Raw genomic sequence first — 25,899 nt, forward strand, 5'->3', positions numbered from 1 at the left:
ACAGAATTGCATAACTGACTAACACAGTTGCCTGCATTCTTGGACTCTCCTTGGATGCATGGATACAGATTCTCCTTCGACTATGGGACTGTCACAATGCTCTCCTGTGCTTCTGAATTCACCACTGAACCACTGGCTGCCAATGATGTATTTGGTGTTATATTTAATGCTGTCTTTGGGAATCTAGCACATCAAAAGCAAGAGTTATGTCCTAGCCTTCCTCCTCATTTTTTCCTGAAGTGCAGATTAGCCTTAAATATTAGCCATGGAAATAAATAGAGCTTTAGACATAAAAGTGAACAGTCCAAAAAATCAGCCTCTTTCTGTGTCAAAACTAATGGTTAGCTACAGATTGTGAGAGTAAGGCTGGGCTAGAGGGAACAAGGAATGAAGGGGTATAGCCTTCTGTTGGATGTTCCATGTAATACTGTAAGTCACCCAGGGTGGCTGAGGAAATCCAGCCAGATGGACGGGGTATAAATAATAACATTATTATTATTATTATTATTATTATTATTATTATTATTACTGGGTTACTGTTTTATGCCCAATATCTAGCTATGGATGTGTAAAAGACACAACATTCTTCTTACCTTTCTAGGTACTGGTGTACTGCAAGCACTTTGGGTTGGTACAGTGAGAAAATATGCCTTGGACTCTTCAACTTTATGGGTTTTAGGAGGTCTGGGAGGTGGGTTTGTGGCTTGATTTCCATATTTTCTCATCATGTAATACTGTTCTTCCGTAATCTCTTCCACAATAGACTTTGTTGGAAAACACACAATATCTTCTGCATGTTTGCTCAGCAACTGGAAAGACATATTTAAACGATGCACAGGAGCTTCCCAGATTTCTGTGGGGTTGCTGAAAGTGCTGATTAACAAGTACGAATCTGTTATTTTTTCTTCAAGCTGCAGACATGGTATACCAGCCAAAATATCCTCTTGGATGGAAAGATCCCTTAAGGAGACTTTGACTTTAAATGGAAGACAGAAATATTTGCAAAGCTCCAGAAGTTCATACTGTTTCTTATCATGGACAAGTTCAACAAAGCCCCCTTCCATACACATTGGAAGAAGTATACTCTTGTGGGTTTCGTTTGGTGATAGAATTTGTTCACAGGCCAAAGCATTCTCTACTTTCTTCTTCCCCGGATCAACAACTTCTCTTAGTTGACACTCTGGAATTAAAAATTGGTTTCCAATAGAAACAGAAGACAGCCCTTCATAAGGTGACTCAAAAGCTTTGGTAGCTACAACATGAAGCTTCTCCTTCACACTCCTTGCTATTTCTAGGTCATAGGCAGTTGGAAACTCCCGTGGTCTTCTTTTGAACTTCCCTTTATAGCTGGTAGGAATTAAAAAGTGCCTTTTATAGGAATCACCTTTGATCTCAGATGCTAAGATTCGTGTTGCCTGGCACTTTTTGTAAATGACTATTTCTCTACCAGGACACAAAATATTATACGATTGCTTATTTCTGACTGAGCCTTCAATTACTGCAACAACGATAGGAAATTCATTGCACGTCCTTTCCAAAATATCTTCCATGGACAATGGTTGAAGGAAACTGTGAATATTGTAACAGTCAGTGACGTCTTTGACTTCAACATCTAAATCTGAAAGGAAGTAAACAGTCTCTTTTTGAACTGAAAAGAGAAAAAAAATCGGGTTAACTGATATTGTTGTGCAAAGGTCTACTATGTAAAAATACAATTTTTTTCTACATATGCGTTAGTAGTTTCAGGAGGCTCTCAGTGTATTAATTGTATAATCCCTTTAATGATTTCAGCTCAAAACTTATGAGAATGCTGTCATTTTGCAACACTGGTTTCAGGAGTAACATGTGTGCTTCCTGGAGGAAGGGCCCAAGAGCCAGGTGTGTTTGAGTCAAAATGGAGGGAGAAACAGCAACATTCCTGGAGCAGTTCAAGTTGATGCTCCAGCAGAACCAGTGACAGATGGAGTAGCAGAACCAGTGGTTCAATGAAATGAAGCAATTGTAAGCAGAGTACATGAGAGGCCTCCTTAAATTTGGAGATAAAAATGTGACTCCATGAGAGGTGAGAGCCATGCCTGATGAGATGCTATAAGGGGTTAAGAATGACCCAGGAGCCCGGCCTTCAGGCACAAATACAGGGGTGCCAACTTGCATAAAATATTGGGGCAGGTACCCCACCCTGCATAATCAATTACATGACACAGCACCCCCCCCCCATTTGAGTGACAATGCCCATCAACATTGGGGGGCCTCAAGTATTTTAGGGGGGCAGAAGGGACCTTGTCCCTTAGGAGTTGACTCCTATGCACCCATATGGAAGGGGTGTGCACAGTGCCAGATTAAACCCTGTGGCAGATTAAACCCTAGGCAGTCGAAATCTCAGGGTTGGGGAGATCGTGCATGTGTTCTAGTGGGATAACACTAGAAAGCTTGATTGTAATTTTCTTTCAAGATCAAATCAATATTATTTTGATCTGCTGTCTTGGGGCCTTTAAAAGGCTGGTGCCTACTCTGCCTATTTGATAATCTGGCACTGGGTGGCCAAAGCGATTCAGAGTGTGGACTGGCAGCTCAGGGGCTTAAACTACAAAGGGATGCAGTCAGTAGCTGAAGGCAAGGGGCAAGAAGACACATCAGAGAAGGATGGGCTGCCTAGAACCAAGGAGCTTCTGATCGATTTTGCCACTCTGCTGTGGGAGAGGGAGAGCAGGAGGAATTGAAGTTTGGTGCCTGCTGAATCAGTGCCTGTGGAGGTGCCAGGAAAAAGGGTTGCAGCAGGAAGAACTGGAGGTGTGTGAGAACATGCAAGAAAATCTGAGAGCATGTCTGCATGTGGAGCAGCAGCCAGCGCTGGTGGGAAAGGCACCAGAGGAGCAGCCAAAAGAGAAGCAGGCTTCTGCTGAATTGGGTGAGATAAACTGCTCAAAATGGTCTTGTGGGGTGGGGACCAGCCCTAATACTGGGGGCAGTCCTTAAGCAGGCTCCAGCAGCCATGGGGCCACTGGGTCTTATAGGTGTTGGAACTTAACCAATGCTTGGAATGTTAAAATTGGTTGCTAGACAGTGGATTTAGCAAAGTGTTAAAATAAAATAATGATATTGATTAATAAAATAATAATAATAATAATAATAATAATAATAATAATAATAATAAAATAATAATATATTTATACCCTGCCCATCTGTCTGGGTTTTCCCAGCCACTCTGGGTGGCTTCCAACAAAATATTCAAATACAATAGTCTGAACCAGCTTTCTGTATTCAGGAAATCACCTGGGAGATCAGCCATTTACCAAAGACAAAGGGAAGGTAATGAGCCATTAGAAAAGCCAGAGAGAGGGGAGAAATTTCAGGGGAGAAATTGGAGGAGCCCTTCTCTCAGCTCTGATGTAGTTTGAGCTTTGAGTTAGTGAGCCCACTCTAAGCAACATTGCTGAGGCTTACAAGACTGGCATGGTTATTGCAAATCCACATTTTCTGTAAGGTTTGCACTTGGGTTGATGTGAAGAAGTAGCATTGCTGCTCTGGATATCAGCTAAAAATTGATTAGTCCCTCTTAACAGCAGCTGTTTTATTTACAGAATGTGTGCCATGTCTGATACAGCCATATCATGCGTATATATAGTATTTCAAAGAAAATGTGGGAATCCATTTTTCACAGTTCAGGAAGCAAATCGCTATCACATGAAAGTGAGTTGCTTCTAAACAGCACATTGTATAAGTTGTTTAGAAAATATTCTCTGCGATTTCTATGTTGAATGCACAGTGAAACACATGGATATTATTGGAAATAGGAAAGCTAGCGAAGCATATGTTAGGACACAGGGCTGTGAAACAATATTATTGTATCTGACAAACAGCTGAAACTTAATTTTAAGGCCTAGGCCCTGCTTCTCAACTTTGGTGAAAAGCTGAATAAAAACCTTGATCTAAAACCAGAATTGCATATTTATAAACCTTTGGGCTCTGTGAAGCAAACCAGTGTCTTTCAAATACCCACTTCCTTCGCTTCCTGAAACTCTCTGGATGTGTGTGTGTGCCTCTTTCCTGTTGACGTCTTTCAGTCACCATGGCCTAGACTGTGTTGTAGGGCAAACTGAATATTGCTGTTCTGTTAATGTCTTGGTTCCTCTGCCTGATTTCCTGACTTGGAAAGACACAATTTATGGGAGCTGTTCTACGTCAGGATGAATGCAAGTCAGAGACCTTTTGTTGCCTGAGGCATCTCCACCACCACATTCCACATTTAAAAGCCAACCAGACAGACAGCTGGATCTTACTTCAACACATGGGATGGAACAGTGTTTCCCACCACATCTGAGAGCAGCACTAAGAGCATAAGAAAAGCCTGCTGGATCAGGTCTATAGCCCATCTAGTCCAGTATCCTGTTCTCACAGTGGCCAACCAGATGACTTGGGGATTCCAGCAAGCAGGGCCTGAACAGCCTAGCTCTGGGAATACAAGGCCATGTGGCACTCACAGTTCTGTCCTCCAACACTTCATTGCCACTTTCAGCCCTCCAACATCTGCCATCTGAGGCCACTACCTCACTCTGTCTAATGGTAGGGCTCGGCCATGGTTTAACATTGGTTACAACTCATGGTTTGTCTGGAGTAAGGATGGGAGAGAAGTTCAATTCAATTCACATTTTATTTGCAGTTTCTGAAACAACATGAACTGAAACACAATCATCCTTCAAAATTCTTACTTCTCTGAATTTCGGAGCATAGTTCACCAGGCAGTTAAGGTGTAAAAATATGCATGTATTAGTAAAAATAGCATGGGGAAATGCATTATATTGGGAAAATTGCTTTGTCAAAATGTGATTCTGTATATACAAAATGTGCATATTATGATAAATTCACACTAAAAAGCCAATGCATTTTTATGGGAACTTAAAAGAAAAAAAGAAAATTGCAAACAGATAGAGTAATATGGAGAACTGAACTTAAGACTGGAAAAATGAAAAAAAAGTGAGAGAACCCAAAATGGAGATTTATCCACCCCTAGTCTGGAGGAAGCAAAACCATGAGCCCAGGTTTAGGTAATATGCTAAGCCAAAACATGGCTTGGCTTGGCTTATCAGAGCACAGCAGCAGAATGACTGAGGAGTGGGGAGCAGCAAAGAGCTCATGGCCTCCTCTCTAGTAGTCCATATGTTTCATAGAATCATAGAGTTGGAAGGTACGCCAAGGGTCACCCTGCGTTGCAGGAATGCAGGAATTGACTTAGTATTACATGTGGACCAAGACAGTGAAGCCTGCAGCATGGAATGGAGAAATGCCTAATAGAATGATGTCAGGATGTCCTTCACATTGTGGATCAATAGCCACATGTTCAACGTCACCTGAACTTGGTGCCTTAAAGGAAGCAAGTGAGGCACACAGCACCTTTCAGGAATGATACAGGAACAAGTTTTCCTATATATTTTCTCTACATCATAGGTTCTCCCTTTTCTTCCTTGTGCACCTTTATTTACAACTCCACATCCACCCTCTATGATTCCATATTATTTTGAGAACTGTGACTCTTTTGATCCCCACCAATACATAAGAACAGCCTTCTGGACCAGGGTAGTGGCCCATCTGTTCTAGCATCCTCTTCTCACAGGATACTGACCAGATACTTGCAGGGAACTTGCAAGCCGGATATGAGCACAGTATCACTCTATCTACCTGTGAATCCCAGCAATTGTTATCCAGAGGCACAATGCCTCTGACAGTGAAGGTAGCCATTGACAGGCTCCATGAATTTGTCTATAAGAAAATATCTAAAAGAAAACTCTTAGCACCAAAGCTCAAGGTTAAACACAGAAAAGGGCAAAGGAGGGTGGGAAAAAGCTACACAGAGGGAACTATAAAAGAATGAGCACCAAGGAGAATGAGAGAATCTTTTCTGAGAGCATAAGAAAGTCACTTTAAAAGATCCATAGAATGCCTGAGAATTTTTTTTTTTTAAGACCCTACTTATAGCTACTTCAGACATTCAATTTTTAAAAATAAAAATAGACCTTTGTTACATGTTCAAAAAGGACTTGTCCCCATTGGGTTAAGAAAAAGAAGGTGGGAGGGATTTTCACATCACTGCTCCAAACCCCCCCAAATGAACAATGGATCAAAGTAAGCCATAAAACCGTCATTTATTCAAATTGTTTTAGGTCTATCAGGGGGAAGACTAGGTTAGAACTCTTCTCCCTGACATCTAGTTTTTCATTCTCAGCACAAACTTTTGCAGTTTTCCAGTTTTGTGCAAATCCAAGGAATCAAAAGATATACAAGGCTAAGCTCCTCCATTCAGGAGCACACCTGAAATAGTTAAGATCATGGCTGGAAAATAAATGAAAGCAATTGTAAATTCTCAATACTGTACAAACTTTCCAGATTGCTGTGTAATATGTGGTGCAGAATTTTAAAATGTGGTTTACTTGTGCAATTTACTTGTGCAGTTTTCTGGTTTTGTGCAAATCTGAGGGTTATGCTCTTCCATTCAGGAGAGCACCAGAAATAGTTAAGAGCATAGCCAGAAAAGAAACAAAAGCACTTTAAGGGAAGTAGCAGGAAGTAATGATTGATCCACCCACCTAAAAACACCAAAACAAATTGTCTGAGACCATGAGTGAAGAATTTGCAGCCTAATTTTCCCCAAGTTGTTGGACTATCCCAATATCAGGTATTTACAGGGCAGAAGCATCAAGACCGATGCTCTTTGAAGGTAACGTTGAATGGTCCATGCAAATTAAATGAGAATGCAAACAGCTGCAAACACACAGTAAATTCTGATATGGTAAATTCAGAAGCTGTATACACACCATAGCTTTAAAGCACATTTCCTGGGAGCAGTGGTTTATCCCCTACAAACCTCCAATTTCCAGAGCTCCATTTTCCAGTACTCTACAGTTCTCAGGATATTTTGAGGGAACTGCAAACAACATCTGAAACTGATCTGTAAATCTTTAAGTTGTTGTTATGTTGTTATGTTGTTAATCAGACAGAGATAGTTGACAAAGACAGTAATTAACTTACATTTCATCACTGCTTGTACTTCATATATTGGTGTCAGAACAATGCAGCCATCAAAATCCAGAGGAAGCAAGTTGGTAGAGTTCCTAGCTTTGCAGATATGAGTAAATGTCACTCTCCGACTTCTGCTCTTTGGGATTTTCCATTTGGCAATCTCTTTCAGAGTATAAGTCTGGTCATCTTCCCATTCATAGAAATCACCTTCTTGTGAAATTGGCAATACAAAGGCATGGAGTTGGCCATCCCTCATTAATCTACAGTGTACAGTCAATATCCCATTGCTGACTTCCACAGAGTTGAATATGATCTTCTCACCCTGTTTGATGGTCAGGTTTTCTACTTTTATATCCTTAGAGCAATAGAAGCAGGGATGTTGCAGTTGTGTTGATCCAATCAAAACTTTTTTCACAATTTCTTCAACGCTAACATATGGTGTTTTATCAGCCACTATCCTGCAAAGACCTTCAAAGGAACATTTTGATTCAAGAGAGATACCTTGAAATGATGCAAACATAAAAAAGTATCCAATACTTAACATTTGTAGTTATAATTTCATTGGTATCCCAAGAATGGAGGCATTTGGTTGGGAATGAAAACAAATTCATAAAATAATAACCTCGTAAAATGTTTGCACTTCAAATTGCTAACATAATCATAGGTATCATCTGAACTCAGGATGTTTGTATAAAACCAGGGAAATGACATTTTAAAAATGATAACTACCTTTCAAAGAGCCATCTTTATTATTTCTCCTTTTATTTGTACAAAAATATGTATGTCATTTGTGTATGTGTGTCTACTTCTTTGTGTGTGAATAATTTGTGCCAAGGGGGAAAAAGTAGATTGTAGCACGTTTTCATGTGTGTTTTTTAAAATTGTATCTAGCCACGAAAAAACTTGGTTATCTATGTACGTATGTGTAAGTATATACTGGTAATCTTTCATCCCCAGGGCCAGATGAGACCATAAGCTACTGAAGGGCCCTTTATATGTCCAGCTCTCCTTTGTCAACAACAAATTGTTGCTGTTTTTTGTGTTGAATATATGCTATATGGTCATTTATGGACCTAATAAGTATCTGAAGCCATTTGCCACAGTTGCTGCATATAGATTTTATTCTATTTTTTTTATCTTATATTTTGGAAATGTACATCCAGTTTTTTCCCCTTTACATTTTTGCCCCCCCCCCCCCAAGAGAGTGGGGCCCTAAGCTATAGCTTGTTTAGCTTATACATAAATCTGGCACTGTTCATGCCTCTTTCTGAGTTTTTTAAATATATATATATATCTTCAGTTGTTTTCTTGGGTGCTAAAGTAGTCAGTCCTTCTCCTCCCTCCCCCCTTCCCTTGTTTGATGGCCTGCAGAAAGGGAAGCACTTTGATGGGAGGCAATGGTGAGTGACAAGTGTTTGGTGGGTTATGGGTACTCTGATTGCAGCAATGGCTCAGAAGAGAGCTGAGCCAGTTTTCCCTGATTGTTAGAAGGAAAAGAGGAACTAGCTTTGGGATTCAACAAAATAATTGTGTTAGCATAAGAAGACTCTTCCCCCCTGTGCACGCCCTGCTCCAGAGGGTTGGATGAACCCATAGAACAAATTTCAGGGGTGCATGGTGGGAGGGGGGAGAGATGGGGATAAAGTTCCATTGCAAAAATAGAAATCCTTGTGCTGTTGGAACAATTTGCTTAGTGATATGAAGAATACAACCCATAGCTTTTGGGAGCATGCAACAATACTGGCAGATTAAGGTCTACGAGTCATATTAATTATCCTTTTAAAGGTAAAGGGACCCCTGACCATTAGGTCCAGTCATGACCGACTCTGGGGTTGCGGCACTCATCTCGCTTTATTGGCCGAGGGAGCCGGCGTACAGCTTCCGGGTCATGTGGCCAGCATGACTAAGCCACTTCTGGCAAACCAGAGCAGCACACGGAAACGCTGTTAACTTCCCGCCGGAGCGGTACCTATTTATCTACTTGCACTTTGACGTGCTTTCGAACTGCTAGGTTGGCAGGAGCAGGGACTGAGCAACGGGAACTCACCCTGTCATGGGGATTCGAACCGCCGACCTTCTGATCAGCAAGTCCTAGGCTCTGTGGTTTAACCCACAGTGCCACCTGCGTCCCAATTATCCTTTTAACAGGCACTATATTAATTTGCATACTCAGATCATACAGAAGTAAAAAAAAAGTGGGGAGAAGAAAATGATGGATAGCCAAACTACTAGCATGTAGTTGTGTGTAATTCTGTGCTTAGGCAGTAGACCCACCTGGTTGTTCAGCTCTAATTGCAACATTGAAATATTACTAGATACAGCAGCTTCTGCAACTGCAGTACCTAAAGGGCATCTTTATTTCCATGTTAATCATACCCATTGGGATTGTTTTGTTAAAGCTATAACAGAAAGAAAATGTTCAGTACATATGTACATTTGGGTAGTGTGGTTTTCTCTTAGAGGAAGATTCAAAGGGAAGTTTAGAGAACATAGCAGTGGGATTTAATTTAGCTGTGCAATTAAACTATAACTTATGACTCAGCTGCACCATAACATTTCTTTTGAAGCATCTCTAACTGGAATTGCATGTTGCAGAGAAGCTGACACTGAATGCACCCATTTCTTGTCTTCTCTCTGTGTTACAAATGGTACAAAAGCTACTCTGGACTACACACATAGCAAGAAGAAAAAATGGCAGTGTGATAATGACCTGTATTTTATTGCATTACACATCTCATAGAGGCAGAGAAAGGCGGAAGATGTAGGTGATTTTAATGCCAACATATCTTGCTTAGCATGTAGTTCAATCAGTATACTGTTGAAATTATAAGGAATTTATTTGTTTTTGTAATCCGCCATTTGTGTAGAGTTATGGTTGGGTTATTGGTTTAACATTTTGTTTTTGTTGCATTTACATTTTGTGATTTTTATTATTTTGGTGTACAGCACTTCATGCATCATACATGAAAAAAGAAACAAATAGCACATGGTTTTCCCTATTTGTAAAGGATAATTTTGGACAACATTAAATGAAACAATGTGCGTTAATCAAGTAGAGCCATGGGTGATTAATTCATGGGGATCAGTTTTGATCAATAAGAGGTTCAAACTGAGCGCAGCCTTGTTTATTTTATGATGTGGGATATTTAACTGTACAGGTCATGAAATGATCTATTATACAAACTTGTTTTGCTTTAGTGGTTTTTCTTTTACTTCAGAGACATAATTGTGCACATTTTGTCCATCTCTGATATAAGATTGAGTAGAAAGTACCACTAATTGAAGTGCCTTCAATATAACCTCAAGCACATTGCAAATGAAACATGCTGCAATAGGTACTACAGAAGTGTCTAATTCTGTTTTTATTTACTTTTTTGGTTTCCTTATCTAATCAGAAAATATTCAAACTGTACCTGGAAAATGTAAAGGTAGCTCAACTGTAGTGGAGCAGAAGCTAGCATAATCTTCACTTTCACAGTTGCTTGCCAGGACTTTCTTAACTTTTAATCCAACAACTTTAATCACGTCTCCAGTTGACAAGCAGCATTCATGCCCACACTTTTCATAAATTGAACCTAAAGGAGAACATAAAGATAAACACAAATGTTTTATGGATTGTCCATGGCAGTTTACAAGCATTCTTTGTTACTCTTCCCCTCCTAGATTCCTGGTAGTTTGGTTTACACCGAAGGCACTTGCAGCCCATCTCCCCTTTCGGGTGGGATTAAATCACATACCAGCAATTTCAGGTTGTGCCATTATAGGAGACTGTGAGGTCTTGTGCAGCAAACCTGCTACTTCAAAAGATGTTACTTTTGTTTTTTAAATGTTTTTTATTGATTTTCAAATGTAAAACAACAATAAGAAAGATCAATTACTAATAAGCAACAATCAAATCAGCATACAGAGCCTTGACAAGAAAAATGGAACATTAGCAGAAATTCTGATGAACCTAATCAACTAAATTCGTAATTCCATAATATTTCTTGTTACCATGTTCAAAGATCTAACTTTTTGTGATAAGGAAAGTGGCAGGAAAATGTACTGGAAAGTGTGGGTTAACATTTGCTTGAACACGACATCATCCTGGCAAACAAATTGGGATGAAGGTGCAATAAATAGGGCACCTAGAAGTACCCATGAATATCAAGGTAAGTTAGAACATAAACAACATTTCAAAACTTGCTAGTAGTCCATCTTCTTAGTTCTGAAAGTGTGAGGTGGACCTCAGAGGAGAGAAAGTGCAAGATTCTCCGACATATTTTATTCAATGTAGCTAGTATCTAGTTCAGAATTTGAACTATTTAGCCACACAACCTGCTTCCAGTCCATTTCCTTTCTTATCTTCATCATGGATGTAGGAACCAAATATTTTTAGCCAAAGTGCTACATGTTTTCCCCAGGTTTGCTTGATTTCTGGGCTTTTTTGAATCTCAGTTCTATGGTATAAGAACATAAGAAGAGCCCTGCTAGATCAAGACACAGGCCCATCTTGTCCACCATTGTGTGCTCACAGTGGCAAAGCAGATGTACAATAAAGCCTGCAAGCAGGACCAGGAACCTGGGTTCCTCCCTTATGGCTTAAGAACTATTGACCCAGTAAGATAGAAGTGAAGCAAAAACAGATGCATCCACACATAACAACACAGTAACCTCCAATAGGGAATCAGTCTCTAACTGCTGCTAAACAGATGAGGGCTGATTGGAGTAAGTAAAAAATGGTGGTAGGCAGGTGGAGGTGGGGGTGAGTGAAACGCCCCCTAAGCCATTGTCTGCAGCACTGGTTTTATCACTTGTGATGCGTGTTATAAGCACTCCTCATCAACCAAAGGGCATTTTGTCTTGCATCTCAGAAGCTACATCCTGTTATTCTGTTTCTGTTGCCTTGTACTTTGCTATGCTGAATGATCTCACAGTATTTGTCAAGGCCTGATCAGTCATGAACAGGCTATCTCCAAAGCTGGTGGATTCTCCTTCACCGGAGGTTTTTAAGCAGGGGTTGGATTGCCATCTGTCTAGAATTCTTTCATTGTGATTCCTGCATTGCAGGAGGTTGGGCTAGATGACGCTTGGGTCCTTTCCAGCTCCACAATTCCATGTGCCATTCAACACAGACAATCCTTGTCTATGCCACTTTTCCTGCTGGCAAACATTTTGGAATGGTATGCTCTGTGACAAGTGGTATCAATGAACAGAATAAATATTCTTGTCCGTTAATCATCTGCAGCATCTAAATAAGCTGATTCTCAGAAGATGCAATATGACAGGCTTCTGGGAAAGTTTCCTAGCCAGGTTAAGCATCACTTTTCACCTGATGCTCAGCCAGGGCTCCAGCCAATTGCCCTCCTCTTAGGTTCCTTCCCTCCTCCCAAGTTGTGAGGAGTTGTTAAATCTCCAGGTCAACAGCTTTATCATGTCTCAGCTGTTTCTTTTCTGCTTTCTCAGGCTTTTCTGCTTGTCTTGCTTGCTGGCAGGTCCTGTTGACTGGTGCCCCAATTCTGCCTCTAAGCAGGTGAGAAATACAGGGTGCAGCAGGGAAGTCCCTTGCAGACCTTCAAATCAAGGCTAACTGGTAAGAAGGAGAGTTGAATCCCCTTTTCAAGGACCCTGTAATTAACTGCACTTGTGTTGTGCTGCGGAGGGAGGAAATGAGGAAAGGCAGAACTGAGGATGAAGAGACTGAGCCCGGAATTTCAGTTTCCTCTTGCATTCCATAATATACATGGTCACCTTTTCAGTATGTCCCATTGGGTTAATACACAACACACACTTCCAGGCCAGGGTGAAAAATTTAACAAACCACCCTATTTTTAAAAAACAACAACAACAACAACAACACAACAAAATAATTTGAGAAACACAAGCTTCCTGACAATCTAGAATGTACAGAGTTTTGGGTTATGAACCTTCTTTCTTTAAGCCTGTGAAAAGTAAGGAGTCAAAACAACCCATTGCTAGTAGCAGATAATACATCTCATGGCATATGTGTGGGTAGAAGGCTATTTAGCAGCTACTCATATAAATGGACCATTTTTATCTCTTCCAGGTGGGTGATAGGAAACACAGCCACTGCTGTCCACAACATTCCAATTGCCTTTATGCTACCTGCAGCAGAAAGACAGGAACAACCTAGACTGAGCCTGCCCAGAAGTTCTTTTCCCTCCCTACTTTCCCTAGAATGCAAGGGAAAGTCTGGAATGTTCTTAGATCTCTCTGAGCTGTTTCAAGAGTGGAAAGTAGGGAAAGGACTGGCAAGAGGCACGTGGTTTCAGTGGGTACTTGCACATGCCTAGAAAAGTGAAGAGTGGGCAGAGTTCAGTCTTGCAAGATTTATTTTGTTTCTTCCTAGAACCCTGAGAGTCACCAGAAGCAGTCAGTTGCAACAGAGTGCTGGAATTTGTTTTGAGTGCCAGGCCTGAGCTCCCAGTTGCCATTGTTAAACAACAGGGAGTCAGGAATCCTTCCCAATCTACTTCAGATCACCCAAAAGTCGATCAGGAAATCCTGAATTACCAGTTCCTGGCATGGTAATGACTTAGAAGGCAATGACTTACGTATAAGGGAAATAACACCTTTTGCCACAAGTGAAGAGATTTGCAAACAGCGCTTCTTCAAGGCAAGCAGAAGTTTCCAACTTGAGGGAAGTTACAGTAATCTGTGTCAAGGGCAATGGTACTTACTAAAAATGAATGTTGTTGGTCTCAAGAAAGAATGGAGTGTGTTACTAGGGGTCAAGTCAAACTACCATGATAGAAGCACTAAAGTGACCTCCCTGGGGTACAAGCTTGAGCAGTGTGTATGGTGGTTCTGAGCTACCCACACAACAAGAACCCCCTTCTGACATTGCTGATGTGGTCAAAAGGAAAGCAGAGCAATACGTTTGCCACCAGCTTGGCTGCAGGAGTTGCCAGGAGGAGGCATAACAAGATGCCACCCTTAGGACTCCACTCAGGATTTGTGTAGGGTTTACTCCTAAGCTTTTGCTTTTAAGGTGGCAAAGGTTCACACTCTGTCCCCATTAACTCCTTTCTCCCATCATAATCAGCAGGCATAAGGGTGGAAAGCGATGCCATGGAGCGGGAACTGTTTTCAGCTAAATGATCACTTCCCCTTGTGGAAAACCTTATTGGGGCCATAGGTAAAAAAAGAAAAAGGTAAAAAGGTAAAGGACACATGGATGGTTAAGTCCAGTCAAAGATGACTATGGGGCTGTGGCGCTCATCTCGCTTTCAGGCCGAGGTAGCCGGCATTTGTCCACAAACAGCTTTCCGGGTCATGTGGCCAGCATGACTAAACTGCTTCTGGTGGAATGGAACACCGTGATGGAAGCCAGAGCATACAGAAACACTGTTTACCTATTTATCTACTTGCACTGGCATGCTTTCATACTGCTAGGTTGGCAGGAGTTGGGACGGAGCAATGGGAGCTCACCATGTCGTGGGGATTTGAACCGCTGACCTTCTGATCGGCAAACCCAAAAGTCTGTTTTGGGGGCCTAATCCAGCCCCTTTGGAAGTTTATGGGGTAAAACCCTAAAAAAAACCCTCAACAACTTCAACCTTAAAAAAAGCTCAATAATTTCAATCCTTAAAAAAGTGCAACAACTTTGGTTGGCCCTTTGGTCGGCCCTCACGGCTCTTCACTTCATCAAATCTGACCCTCTTTCAGTGGCGTAGCGTGGGTTGTCAGCACCCGGGACAAGGCAAGTAATTTGCGCCCCCTAACCTGTGGATTTGTGCCCCCTAACCCTAACCCCCAGATGTTGCGCCCAGTGCGGCTGGCCCCCCCTGCACCCCCCACGCTACGCCACTGCCCTCTTTGAAAAAAGTTTGGACACCACTGGCTTAGTGGTTTAGACCACAGCACCACCTGCATCCCTGCTATTGAGGCCGTATTCCAGTGGTGGTGGGGCAGATCAAAAGGGGTAGGCTGTATCAGGAGTTGATTCTTACTATTTTGTATTTCAGCCTCGCAAAATCAGAGGTTTCGACACCACCCCCACCTTATGTATATTTATGAAATAATTGGGACCTGAATTTCCCTGTTTTCCTCTTTACCTCTTTTGTATTCTGTCTATCACCCGCATGTTACTCCACCCTATATACCGTATTTTTCGCTCTATAAGACGCACCAGACCACAAGACGCACCTAGTTTTTGGAGGAGGAAAACAAGAAAAAAAATATTCTGAATCTCAGAAGCCAGAACAGCAAGAGGGATAGCTGCGCAGCGAAAGCAGCGATCCCTCTTGCTGTTCTGGCTTCTGGGATAGCTGCGCAGCCTGCATTCGCTCCATAAGACACACACACATTTCCCCTTACTTTTTAGGAGGGAAAAAGTGAGTCTTATAGAGCAAAAAATACGGTATGTGTTTATTTATAACCTGCAAAAATTTCCTACATGCATACATACTGCAGATGCGTTTACAGAGCCTCATCAGTGATCCTGCTGATTCAGGAATGTCTATTGGACTGTATGCCATTATTTTACATTTTAAACTGCCTTGAGTGCAGAATTGACACATTGCCCATTACCACATGTGTGGTAAGTAAATACAAATGACATTACTTATGGAAATGTAGCCCATCTTCTCAAGTGTGGTACAGAATGTCCTGGATCAAGCTATTCATTTCAGTCAAGAAACAAAGTAATTTGAGCCGCCTGTAATCAAGTCATTTCCCTGGTATTGCTGACAAGGAGTGAGATCAAGTGACTTTTAAGATAACCCCTCATTTCCAGTAATACGTTAGGGTCTATGCAATGCATGTAAGAATCAAAAGCACATTGCCGGAGTAGATTATGCTATGCACCATATTTCATAGTGTATGCAGAGAATAAAATGTAATGCATTCCTCATTGTCATCATGCAAAATTTCCTGTGTTTTTCTGCACAAAGAAAGCATGAAATCCATCAAAGACATAAAGGTAATTAAGCAGAAATACTGAATCTTCCTTTCAACTGAAGAAAGATGTTGCATACTCATCTTAGAGGAAACTGGAATAATGCAGTCTATTTACTAGGATCAAACAATGCCCCTGAAGGCTGGAATTAAAGAACTTAGATGCCTTTGAATCCACCTTTTTGAGATTGCTACTTTGTTCAATAAGAACTACATTTATATCCCTTTACAACCTCTTTCCTGATTTTTTAAAAACAAATCCACATTAGCCACTGCTGTGATCACATCAAAGCAACCAAACAGTTAGTTGAATAGCTTTTCCCTCTGATTCTTCTAAAATGTTAAATGGGTGCGGGGTGGGAGAGAGAAATATTATGGTGGTTTCTTTTTATGAGATTTTCCTGTCATTAAGTCTCCCAGTAATATTTTACTTTACCTGAAAGATAACGCTGTAAATTTTAGATAGTTTGTATACTACATGAGAGGAAACAAGTTGTGCCTTCTGTCACTGCATTATGACAGAATGATTGAGGTAAATATAAACAAGTGAAAACAATGGGTTTTAAAATACATTTATTTAATGCTCCTTTTAGTCTGAGAAGATGTACTTTTCCAACGCAGGGATCTTTTAAGTAAAGCTATAGATTATCATTTTTTAAGCACTCATAGAGCAATTCTTCATGTTTACTCAGAAGTAACTTCCATTGAATTCAACCCTATATATAGTACCCTGAAGAAAGATCAATCCTCAAAACTAGAGTGTAAAATACTAAAGTTACCATCCAGTTTACAGCTGCATGATGATGATTTATTCTCCTGTTTACATCCAGTGTGCTCCCACCCCACATTTTGTAGTGGCCCCCATCTGATACCCAAACTGGGAGTCACAGGTACCAACCCAACCCTCAACATTGTCTGATTCACTCCAAACTGGTGCCAAGGTTTTGCAGTCATTTGGCAGCATCTCCCCCCCCCCCAAAAAAAAACACCCCTCAGTAATTTATGCTCAAGGATCATAGGTATCAGTCCAAAACCCAACATTATCTGATTCACTCCAACATTTGGGGTTTTTGCAGTTAACAGGTTTCCAGTGATGTTCTTAAATCCTGCAAAGGGGCCCCATCTTTTATCCCTTAATAAAACATTCACTGCTGCAATGCTAGAGCTGCAGGGGTCCTCCTCCAAGTCCCCAGAACCAGAGTGGGTGGTAGCAGTGCAGCTTGGACTCCCCTCCCCTCACATCCCTGTTCCCCATCAGCTCAAGGACAGTGGCCTTTTAAACGAAAAGGGAAATCTCTGAAACCTTGACACCTGCATGGCTCAGGGGCTTCATGAATCCCAGCTGCTGTATATTGAATTTAATTTCTAACGCCAACACCTGCTGCTGTGTCTTCTGCAGCTTGTTCCTTGCCATTCCTCCACTCCTAGTTGTGTTCCTTCCTGTTTTTCTAGGAATTCGTTCCCCTGTGCTCAGTGGAGCTTATGTGATTGCAGCCTCCACGAAGGCATCTTCCCAGTGAGTGAATGGATCGGGTTGAAACAAGCCGTATCACCTGGACCTTCAGCCACCTATGTACAAACATATGCAGAGGGAGCTCCCTTTGCGAAGGTTAGTACTGTACATATCTGTTAGCTGACTGCTTTTTGTTCAGGACATCCAGGTTTTGCAAATACCTACCCAATCCTTAGAAGAAGCAAGGGGCATAGATTTATCTCTCAACATGCAATAGTAAAACTTTAAATGTCAAGAGCTTTAAGCTATTTCTATCCTAGGCAAATCCTTTAAAAATCACTTCTGCTGTTTTTTTGATTTATTTCTCCCCTGATGGGTTTATGACACTTTCTGCTGTTTCTCATTTATCTGGCGGGTTTGAACTTTGCATGCAGTGACAGAGCTTTGATGTAAGTGCCATCATTTTACAGGAAAGAGTAAGCTGACACCTCAGAAGCTTTTTATTTTAGAAAAAAACACCTTTTTGTTTGTTTGTCTTGCTTCTCAACTTCAGAATTAGCTGATATTAAACATCATCCTTAAGTAATGTATAAGTGAATTAACCCCCTTCTGCTCCTTGCCTGCGTGTTCCCTTTGTCAATATAGGGCCTATATTACAGATCCAGAAAGGTCTTGACTAGTCTAATTTATACAAGCAGCTTGTTCAGGTTGCTCAGTTTCAGATGGATGAGAGGGCAGTTGGAAACCAAGAGATGCATAGGAGTGGGGTCAAGGGATAACATTATGGGACTCATAGAAAATATTAGTCATTTTGGAGCTGGGAGGTGTGGGCGAGGTGAGATAAGGAATCAGCAGAATGTGGGACAGTATTATGACATTTTGCAGCGATTTGTGACCTTTTGTTGTGGGATAACACCTTTCTTAAAGCAATGTGTTCTTGAAACCATGCAAAGTTTGCCACCGCAGGACTGAGACTCTGCTGATCAATTATATTTTATAACCCCCTCCCCCCACAAAACAGTTACTGAACTAAGCAATAAATAGAAGAAACATCTGCCATTTATTTTATTCTATTTGGCACATAGAGAAGTAAACATTTAATTCAATAAACTGTGTGGCCTGTTTTTATGATTCCAACCCTTGAGAAAACATTAGATGACATAATATGATATTTAATTAATTTCAAAAAGGCCTTGGTTTTTCTTTTTTAACAAAAATATTTTTAATAACCCGAAAGAGGAACTATTAAACATTCTCTACAGCCCAGTTAATTATTTGCATTTCATGTCTTTTGAACTCAGTTGGAACTAGAACAATTTTAATCTTCACGCTAACTGGATTATAAACCTTGCTCTCTATTTTATTAAGCACACATTTTATTCTTGTACCTATTGGTCTTCATTCCAATAGTCTGGAGTCTGATTATTTGCCTGCAATAGACACCATCAGCCTGAACAATATTTATAATTATCTTTCTCTCCCCAGAGGACTTTTGTGGCTGCTCCTCTGTGTGTGTTTTTAGATTAGTTTTACCTCCTATACCTGCCACTTTTTTCTTACTGCTGTTTAATTTTGTTGTTGATTGTTTAATTTTTGTTCTGTTAAAACTGTTGTAAGCTGCCCTGAGCAGAGCAAATGAAAAGCAGGCCATATTACATAAATGCTAAAAGCATTTTGATGCAAATGACACAATTTTACATGAAAACAACAACAAAAAAGGTTAAAATCTCCACCAGCATTCTGTCACTTATTTTCACGTTCAAGCCTGACAAGATATTAGGCATTCCACATGTTGTTAATACTCATTTGTATTTTTCATGCATATGGATCTATGCAATATTCATAATTGCAACAGAAGTAGTTTTATGTCTTGATAGGAAACTGTCCTGATTTTTCCTTCCTCACAGACAATCAAGGGAAAACTTTTTTCCTAAATAATTGGAATCTGGTTGTGGAAAGCAATTGAGGTTTGCTTGGGGGTTTTTGGGTACTGGTTGTTGCACAGACATTTTTATTTATTTATTACTCTTCTTGTATACCAGTTTTAATAAATAATAATAATAATAATAATAATAATAATAATAATAATATAAAAAATGACATCCAGCCTGATTAAGAGTTCATAAGCCTCTTCAGTATTTTGTGGCCTTTTAGTTGGCCCAATAAAGATAGTGCCTTACTCTGGATTTTGGAAAAGTAAAAAACTGGATTACTTTTATCCAGACTGTTTACAGTGACAAACCTTGGGGTCTCAAATTTGGTCCCCCTGCCTCTCGTGCTCCATTCTAAATAATAGTTGTGAAGTCCCCTGTGTTGTTCCCAAGGCTCTGCATCCAGTGCAACTAAACCAGTCACATGGCCCTAAATGTGCCTCTGCTTTTTGGCTCTTTGTCCCTGTGTATGCACCTAGGGATCCTTCATATTGTTGTTGTATTTTCTTAGCGAGTATGTATGTATGTATGTATGTATAGATAGATAGATAGATAGATAGATAGATAGATAGATAGATAGACAGACAGACAGACAGACAGATACGGTTTTGTGGGCAAGCCACTTCCTCTTTCATATGAAATTACATGATGTCCAAGTTTAAGGCCCAGTTTAAGAATTAGATAATATATAGTCCATTTTTACCAATGCTGTGTCTACATGTTCACAGCATGTGTAATATGAATTATTTAAATAAATGGCTCTGGGCAGCTCTACATTTCTCTAGGGAAAGATTACACATTTTGCTTCCCTGCCACTGGTTCAATTAACCCAGCAGAAAATTAAATTTACTTGCCCCCTGGAATTTTTTTGTATTGATATTTTTAAAAGGCATCTTTCTTCAGTGAGGAGATACTGAAACATGTACCCTAATCTCTACAAAATCAATGAGCATACTATGTGCTTAGACTGCTAAATGTCAATATTTACTAAAATATTCTAGAAGAGAAGATATAGCGGAGTTTCAATTTATGTTAATCATATTTACTTTTTTTATTGTTAAATACCTTGTTCAGTTGCTGATCAGAAAGGAACTAACAAATTATTATATTTGAGAAGCCTCTTTTCATAGTTGCTTCTCTTACTTCCTCCTCTCTGTTTCTCACAAAGTTATAATGGTGTTCAGGCTACAGTAATGGACAGTAGGTTTCTTGGCCAGTTCTGTTGGGCCATCTCATTCCTGTGTTGTATAATATGGGTGGGCGGAATGAAGGTTGGGATCTACTAGAAGTTGTGTGTGTGCTTTGCAGAGTAGATTGGCAAGAGTTTCTGACTCCTAATTGTTTAACAACAGATATAACAAAATGGCTTTGTTTTGTTGCATATATTATGCTGCTGAAATGAAGACCAAGAGCCATTTTTGCATCTGTGAAAGGATGGTGAGCATAGCTAACACTGAAAACAAATTCTGGGGCTCAGAAAGTGTGCTCTTCGTTTCTAACTGTCTTTTTTTGCACCTGGTTATCTGGTTGGCAGATCTTGAGGGTTCTAGTAAAAGAAAACAGAGCAGATCTGACAAGCTTTAAAGCCTGCTCCCCCCATTTTAAATCATAGAAGAATGTAGAATGGGGGAGAGAAATGTTACTCGTATGCTTCAAAAGTGAAATAATGCACATTGTCTAAAATTACCTCGTACAGACTCTCCAAGTGTCTCTATTATCCAGGGACAGTCCCATATTTACAGATGTCATCCCAGTTTCTGATTTGATCCTGGAATATCCCACTTTTCCTTCAGACATCCCTATTTTCACCAGAGAAGTGTTGGAGGGCAGTGGCGTAGCGTGGGGGGTGCAGGAGGGGCCGGCCGCACCGGGCGCAACATCTGGGGGGGGCGCGCTTGCACTCGCAGCTCTCTGCCCCTACCTGGCTCACTCATTCTCTCTCACTGCAGGGGGTGCAAATTACTTGCCTTGCCCCGGGTGCTGACAACCCACGCTACGCCACTGTTGGAGGGTATGGTAGTGGCATGGAATGTATGGAAAAATACTCTTGAGAATCTCTTGCTTCCCCGCCTCTTCATGCTTTACATGAAAATACAGGATAAACCTCAACATATGCTATTAAGCTTTAACCTGTGTTTGAAAACCAGGTCATATCTTGATAGAGACTAACAGTTGTTCACCTGCTAAACATCAACACTGCACAGAGGACAATATTTCCACAGATTTTTTTTTTTTTAATAAAGAACATACCACTACATTTTATGGTCAGTGTTCATAGTAACTGAAGCAAACATGGGCTTCATACAAGATAGAACAGTGACAAATTATATTAGAAAATATAGTTTCTGGGGCCTTCCTTTTATTTTGATGTGGTTTTGTGGTATTCTAAGTAGAGCATTCTGTAAAACATTATGGTCAGCGATGGTGAGTACTAAAATACAATATGGAATGAATGGGGTATGATGTTAGTTTCCTCGCAATAGTGTTGTATATGTGCATTCAGTTTGATGCAAAAAGCACTGTTGGTTCCATAGCCTCTATTCTTTTTGTCTTAGTGATCCCCAACTTTGCACAGATAAGGAGGACCACAGTTGGTGAGCAATGATTCTCCAGTTGCTTTCCCCATAATAAAGAAAGACACCAAAAGCAATGTTAGAGCAAGGCACACATACACACAGATTACAGTAATGTTGCACTGATGAAAATTTAATGCCAAAGAGGTTGCCGCCTTTCTCCCATCCAACGGCTCCCTTATTTAAATGGTGTGGGTGAAAGCATAGACACAGTGAAGGGAACAAAAATGTAAGTGGAATAGCTGCTTCCCCACGACCAATTTGATGTGGCCTGCTGCAGACCCATTCTTAGTCTCCAGGCCACCCTTCTGAGAATTACTTCCTATTTTGTGTCATTTGTGCAAGAAAGAGGGAGATGGGGCAGTGAGTGAGATGGGTGACTTAGCTGCTACACTGTGAGTAGGAAGCCTTGCAGTGATCCATAGGACAGGGAAAGAGAAGAGAAGGCAGAAGAAGAGATAAGACAGAACAAATAGAAAAACCAAGAATGGCCTAAACTGTGGGTGGCTAACCATTTTTGATCCATAGTCAACACTTTGAAGGCAACATGTAAAAGTGGGTATGGCAAAAAAAGGGATGAATTTAGGGGGGGGGTCTTGGAGGAAATATATCTTTTTATCTGGCTTCATGACATCACAGAAGTAGACCCATGGGAGCAGTCAATTTTCATAAAATGACAGATTTGGTTGGGGTCTCAGGGGCCAACAAAATATCACTTGTGATGGGCAGGCATGGCCTTCAGGCTGTGGGTTGCAACCTTGACCTAAACTATTATTGTTAGACACCTCTCCCACCCCAATAACCAGTGCTATAAAACCTAATGATACCAATGATCTTTTGAAGGATGCACATTTTATTCCAAGTACTGAATGCAGAGATCCAGACGTGGGAACTGTATGCATAGCACCTTTGGAGGTTCCCATTCCTTTTGTGCATTGCTTTTCTTAGATCTGGGACTTAATGAATTGCCTGACAATTGCTCATCTTCATCATATAGCTGAAGCTCCATGATGGCACTTTAACAGTTTCTGGAAAGAATCCTGGGCACTGTAGTCGGTTAGCAGTGATGGAATCTGTACCGTTGTGAGGTCAGCACCATTAGCAAACTACAATTCCCAGGATTCTCTTCATGACTTTTAAAGTAGCACAATTGTGCTTTAAATGTGTGTTGTGGATGTCACCTTAATGTCTCATTTCATGGAATATTTGAATGCAATACTAACACACACCGGCCAATGCTGATGGTTAGGGGTGGGGGGTAGTTTAGTAGGGCACATAGGTCTCTCTCTGTCCGCCTCCACCAGTAGAGAACAGCACTCTTGATATGCCATGATGGAGGGTCCAGTTTTCCTAGCATGTGGAAAGCCATGAAATAGGATTGGGGGGGGCATAAGCTTTAGATCCAATGGACCCAAAGCCCTGTGTATCCTTCACGGGACCCAGTCCTTAGGCTCATCAGTTACAACAGCAAACCTGTAAACAGAATCACATCCCCCCCCCCCATGATACGAGCCCGGATTCCTTGGGATGTGGCAATAGATCTGCACTCATCTGAGTCCCCAAGGTTGGATTGCTCTACCTTAATAGCTTCTGTATGAATGCTGGCTACGTCAAAAGCCTGCCCTTCATTATATTTGATACTTATTTACCATGTTCTTACAGCACAGGGTCAGCCTCCTCTGTAACTGCTTCTCTATACAGTGGTACCTCGGGTTACATATGCTTCAGGTTGCATACGCTTCAGGTTACACACTCCACTAACCCAGAAATAGTGCTTCAGGTTAAGAACTTTGCTTCAGTAAAAGAACAGAAATCTGGCTCCGGCGACGCAGCAGCAGCAGCAGGAGGAGGCCCCATTAGCTAAAGTGGTGCTTCAGGTTAAGAACAGTTTCAGGTTAAGAACGGACCTCAGGAACGAATTAAGTACTTAACCTGAGGTACCACTGTAGCTATCTTTAATATGTACTATAAGCGAACTTGCTAATGATGGCTGAATGTCATTCTGTTACATCTCCTAGCTGTTAGAATACGTTCCATACACAGAGCTAAAACCTTAGTCACCACTACGTACACCCAGCTAGAAATATTTTATTACAACAAACCTCACCTTCGTCATAAAAGCCAGACTGGATTTGCAGAATCCGAGGGAGAGAGTTTAGATCCAAGGAATGGATGAAATTCTTCAAGCTTGAGGCCATGGTCCATGCAACAGCTAAAAAAAAAAAGTATTTAAACAGAAATACCTGGTAGGATGCTCTCTGTTACCTCTTGCACATAGAAAAAGAAAGGCCTGCAAAATCTGAAGCAAGCTTTCAGTGGAAAGAGAGAGGTTCTTGAGCTTTCTCAGAGTGAAGACCACTTCCTCTGACTTCACGTTGGGTTGGTGGAAGGCAGTCATAGGAAGCTAAGAGAAATGCATGGCAGCACCTGGCTATATACTAGCTTGTGCTTGTGCCTTTTTGAGCTACAGGAAATACAAAATACGAGTGGGTTTATGTCAGTGATAAAGAAAGGGTGGTAACAAAAGAACTTGCCAACTAGGATATGGTTTGGTACTTAATGCAGCTGCAACGATGCACACACAACAATAATATCTTGTCTTAAACCTTTGATAGTTTGACACTGAACCTCTGGAACATTAAAAAGTACTGTTTTTTCTTCTTTTTAAGGAAGCCACAAACTGTCTTTGAACAGATGAAATGAAACTGTTTTGCTGCTGTTGTTTTGCAGCATTCATAAGGGAAGTGAGATAGTTTAAAGGGAAGGTGCCATCTATAACCTGGCTAGTCAAAAGTAGCAGGAATGTTTGTGTGCGCACAATGGGCAGCTGATGAGCACGGAAAGGGTGCAGCTGATGAGGGGGTCTAGCTTATGCATCCTTGTGATGCACCCTGTAATTTCAGCACATGAGGGAAGGTCGCTTTGACCTCTGGAATGTTGTTTGGTTGCCTGTGTAGACCAGGCCCATTTTGAAGGCTCTGAATTGTTTTGGTGAGAACAGGAGGCTTCCTGGTGCAGAAGTGACTGTTGGGGTCAGAAAACCAGCTTTTTATTTTCGTCAAAACACAAACCAGATGAGTACTTTGGACAAAGTTTATAAGAGCCTGCTAGATCAGATCGATGGCCCACCTAGTTCAGCATCCTGTTCTCACAGTGGCTGACCAGATGCCTATGGAAAGGTTGCAGGCCAGATATGAGGACATCACTCTGCTCACCTGAAATTAGAAGTCTCAAAAGGACAGTATATCCAGAATAGTTCAACTGTTTCGGAATAAAGTCCTCATCAGTGAATAATTATCAGTGAAATAGTCATACTAGTGGGGATTATGCTAGTGGATAAGTGCTCCAAAACAGTTGAACTATTCTGGATATACTGTCCTTTTGAGACTTCTGAGAGACGTCCCCCTTTGAGACTTTTGTGAGACGTCCTCCTTTGAGAGTCGGCTTGGCATTCCTCGCTATTCATTGATTTGTTTGATTCTTTGTTTGACTCTGAGATATATAACAACTTGTAGTTATTTGTATATTTTGTGAGATGCGTTGTATTTGTTCATTTTGAATGACATCATAACCAATTATATATACACTAACAGTTATTAGCCAGTGTGTTACGTTTGCATTTTTTGTAGATTGTTACATTTTGCAACACAGGGGTTTGTGTTTGTTCACCTGCAATTCCCAGCAGAGCTGGCTCACCCATGATGCAGGCTAAAGTGCCCACCTCAGGCGACGGAAGTGCAATATGTGGCACTCTGGCCACACCTTCTGCTGCCAAGAGGGTGGTTGGTTTATTAGAGTATGGCATTGCTACTCGTCTTCCCTGGCCTTGGGTGGAGCAGCAATACTTTAAGGAGTACCCCAGCTCCTGCAGAGTTCAGTGAGAGCAAGTGTGGGGTGGTGGTGGTGGTGGTGGAAGAGGGGTGTGACACGGCAGGCCAGAAGATGACAATTCCCATTTCACCTCAGGACCAGGCCACCCCAGAAGCTCTAATGGATTCAGTCCTGATTTGGGGGTATACACCAAGATTTA

General features: G+C 41.0%; 2 protein-coding genes across 2 annotated transcripts in view; one reads left to right on the plus strand and one right to left on the minus strand.

The window, feature by feature from the left end:
- Positions 1–24,255, minus strand: part of THEMIS (thymocyte selection associated) — a 77,241-nt gene extending 52,986 nt beyond the window's left edge. Inside the window, exons 1-4 of the mRNA XM_081856184.1 lie at positions 23,977–24,255; positions 10,428–10,589; positions 7,024–7,482; positions 594–1,648 (exon numbers count right to left, since the gene is read on the minus strand). Coding sequence (XP_081712310.1) covers positions 594–1,648; positions 7,024–7,482; positions 10,428–10,589; positions 23,977–24,067 — 1,767 coding nt within the window. The 5' untranslated portion in view covers positions 24,068–24,255. The remainder of the gene's footprint in view (positions 1–593; positions 1,649–7,023; positions 7,483–10,427; positions 10,590–23,976) is intronic.
- LOC309338804 (uncharacterized protein) overlaps positions 1–25,899 on the plus strand; it is a 70,783-nt gene that overhangs the window by 32,960 nt on the left and 11,924 nt on the right. The window contains exons 3-4 of the mRNA XM_081856272.1: positions 12,460–12,526; positions 17,365–17,521. Coding sequence (XP_081712398.1) covers positions 12,460–12,526; positions 17,365–17,521 — 224 coding nt within the window. The remainder of the gene's footprint in view (positions 1–12,459; positions 12,527–17,364; positions 17,522–25,899) is intronic.

This window comes from Podarcis erhardii (genome assembly GCF_964252035.2).
Source record: "Podarcis erhardii genome assembly, chromosome: 3".
Classification (NCBI taxonomy): domain Eukaryota; kingdom Metazoa; phylum Chordata; class Lepidosauria; order Squamata; family Lacertidae; genus Podarcis; species Podarcis erhardii.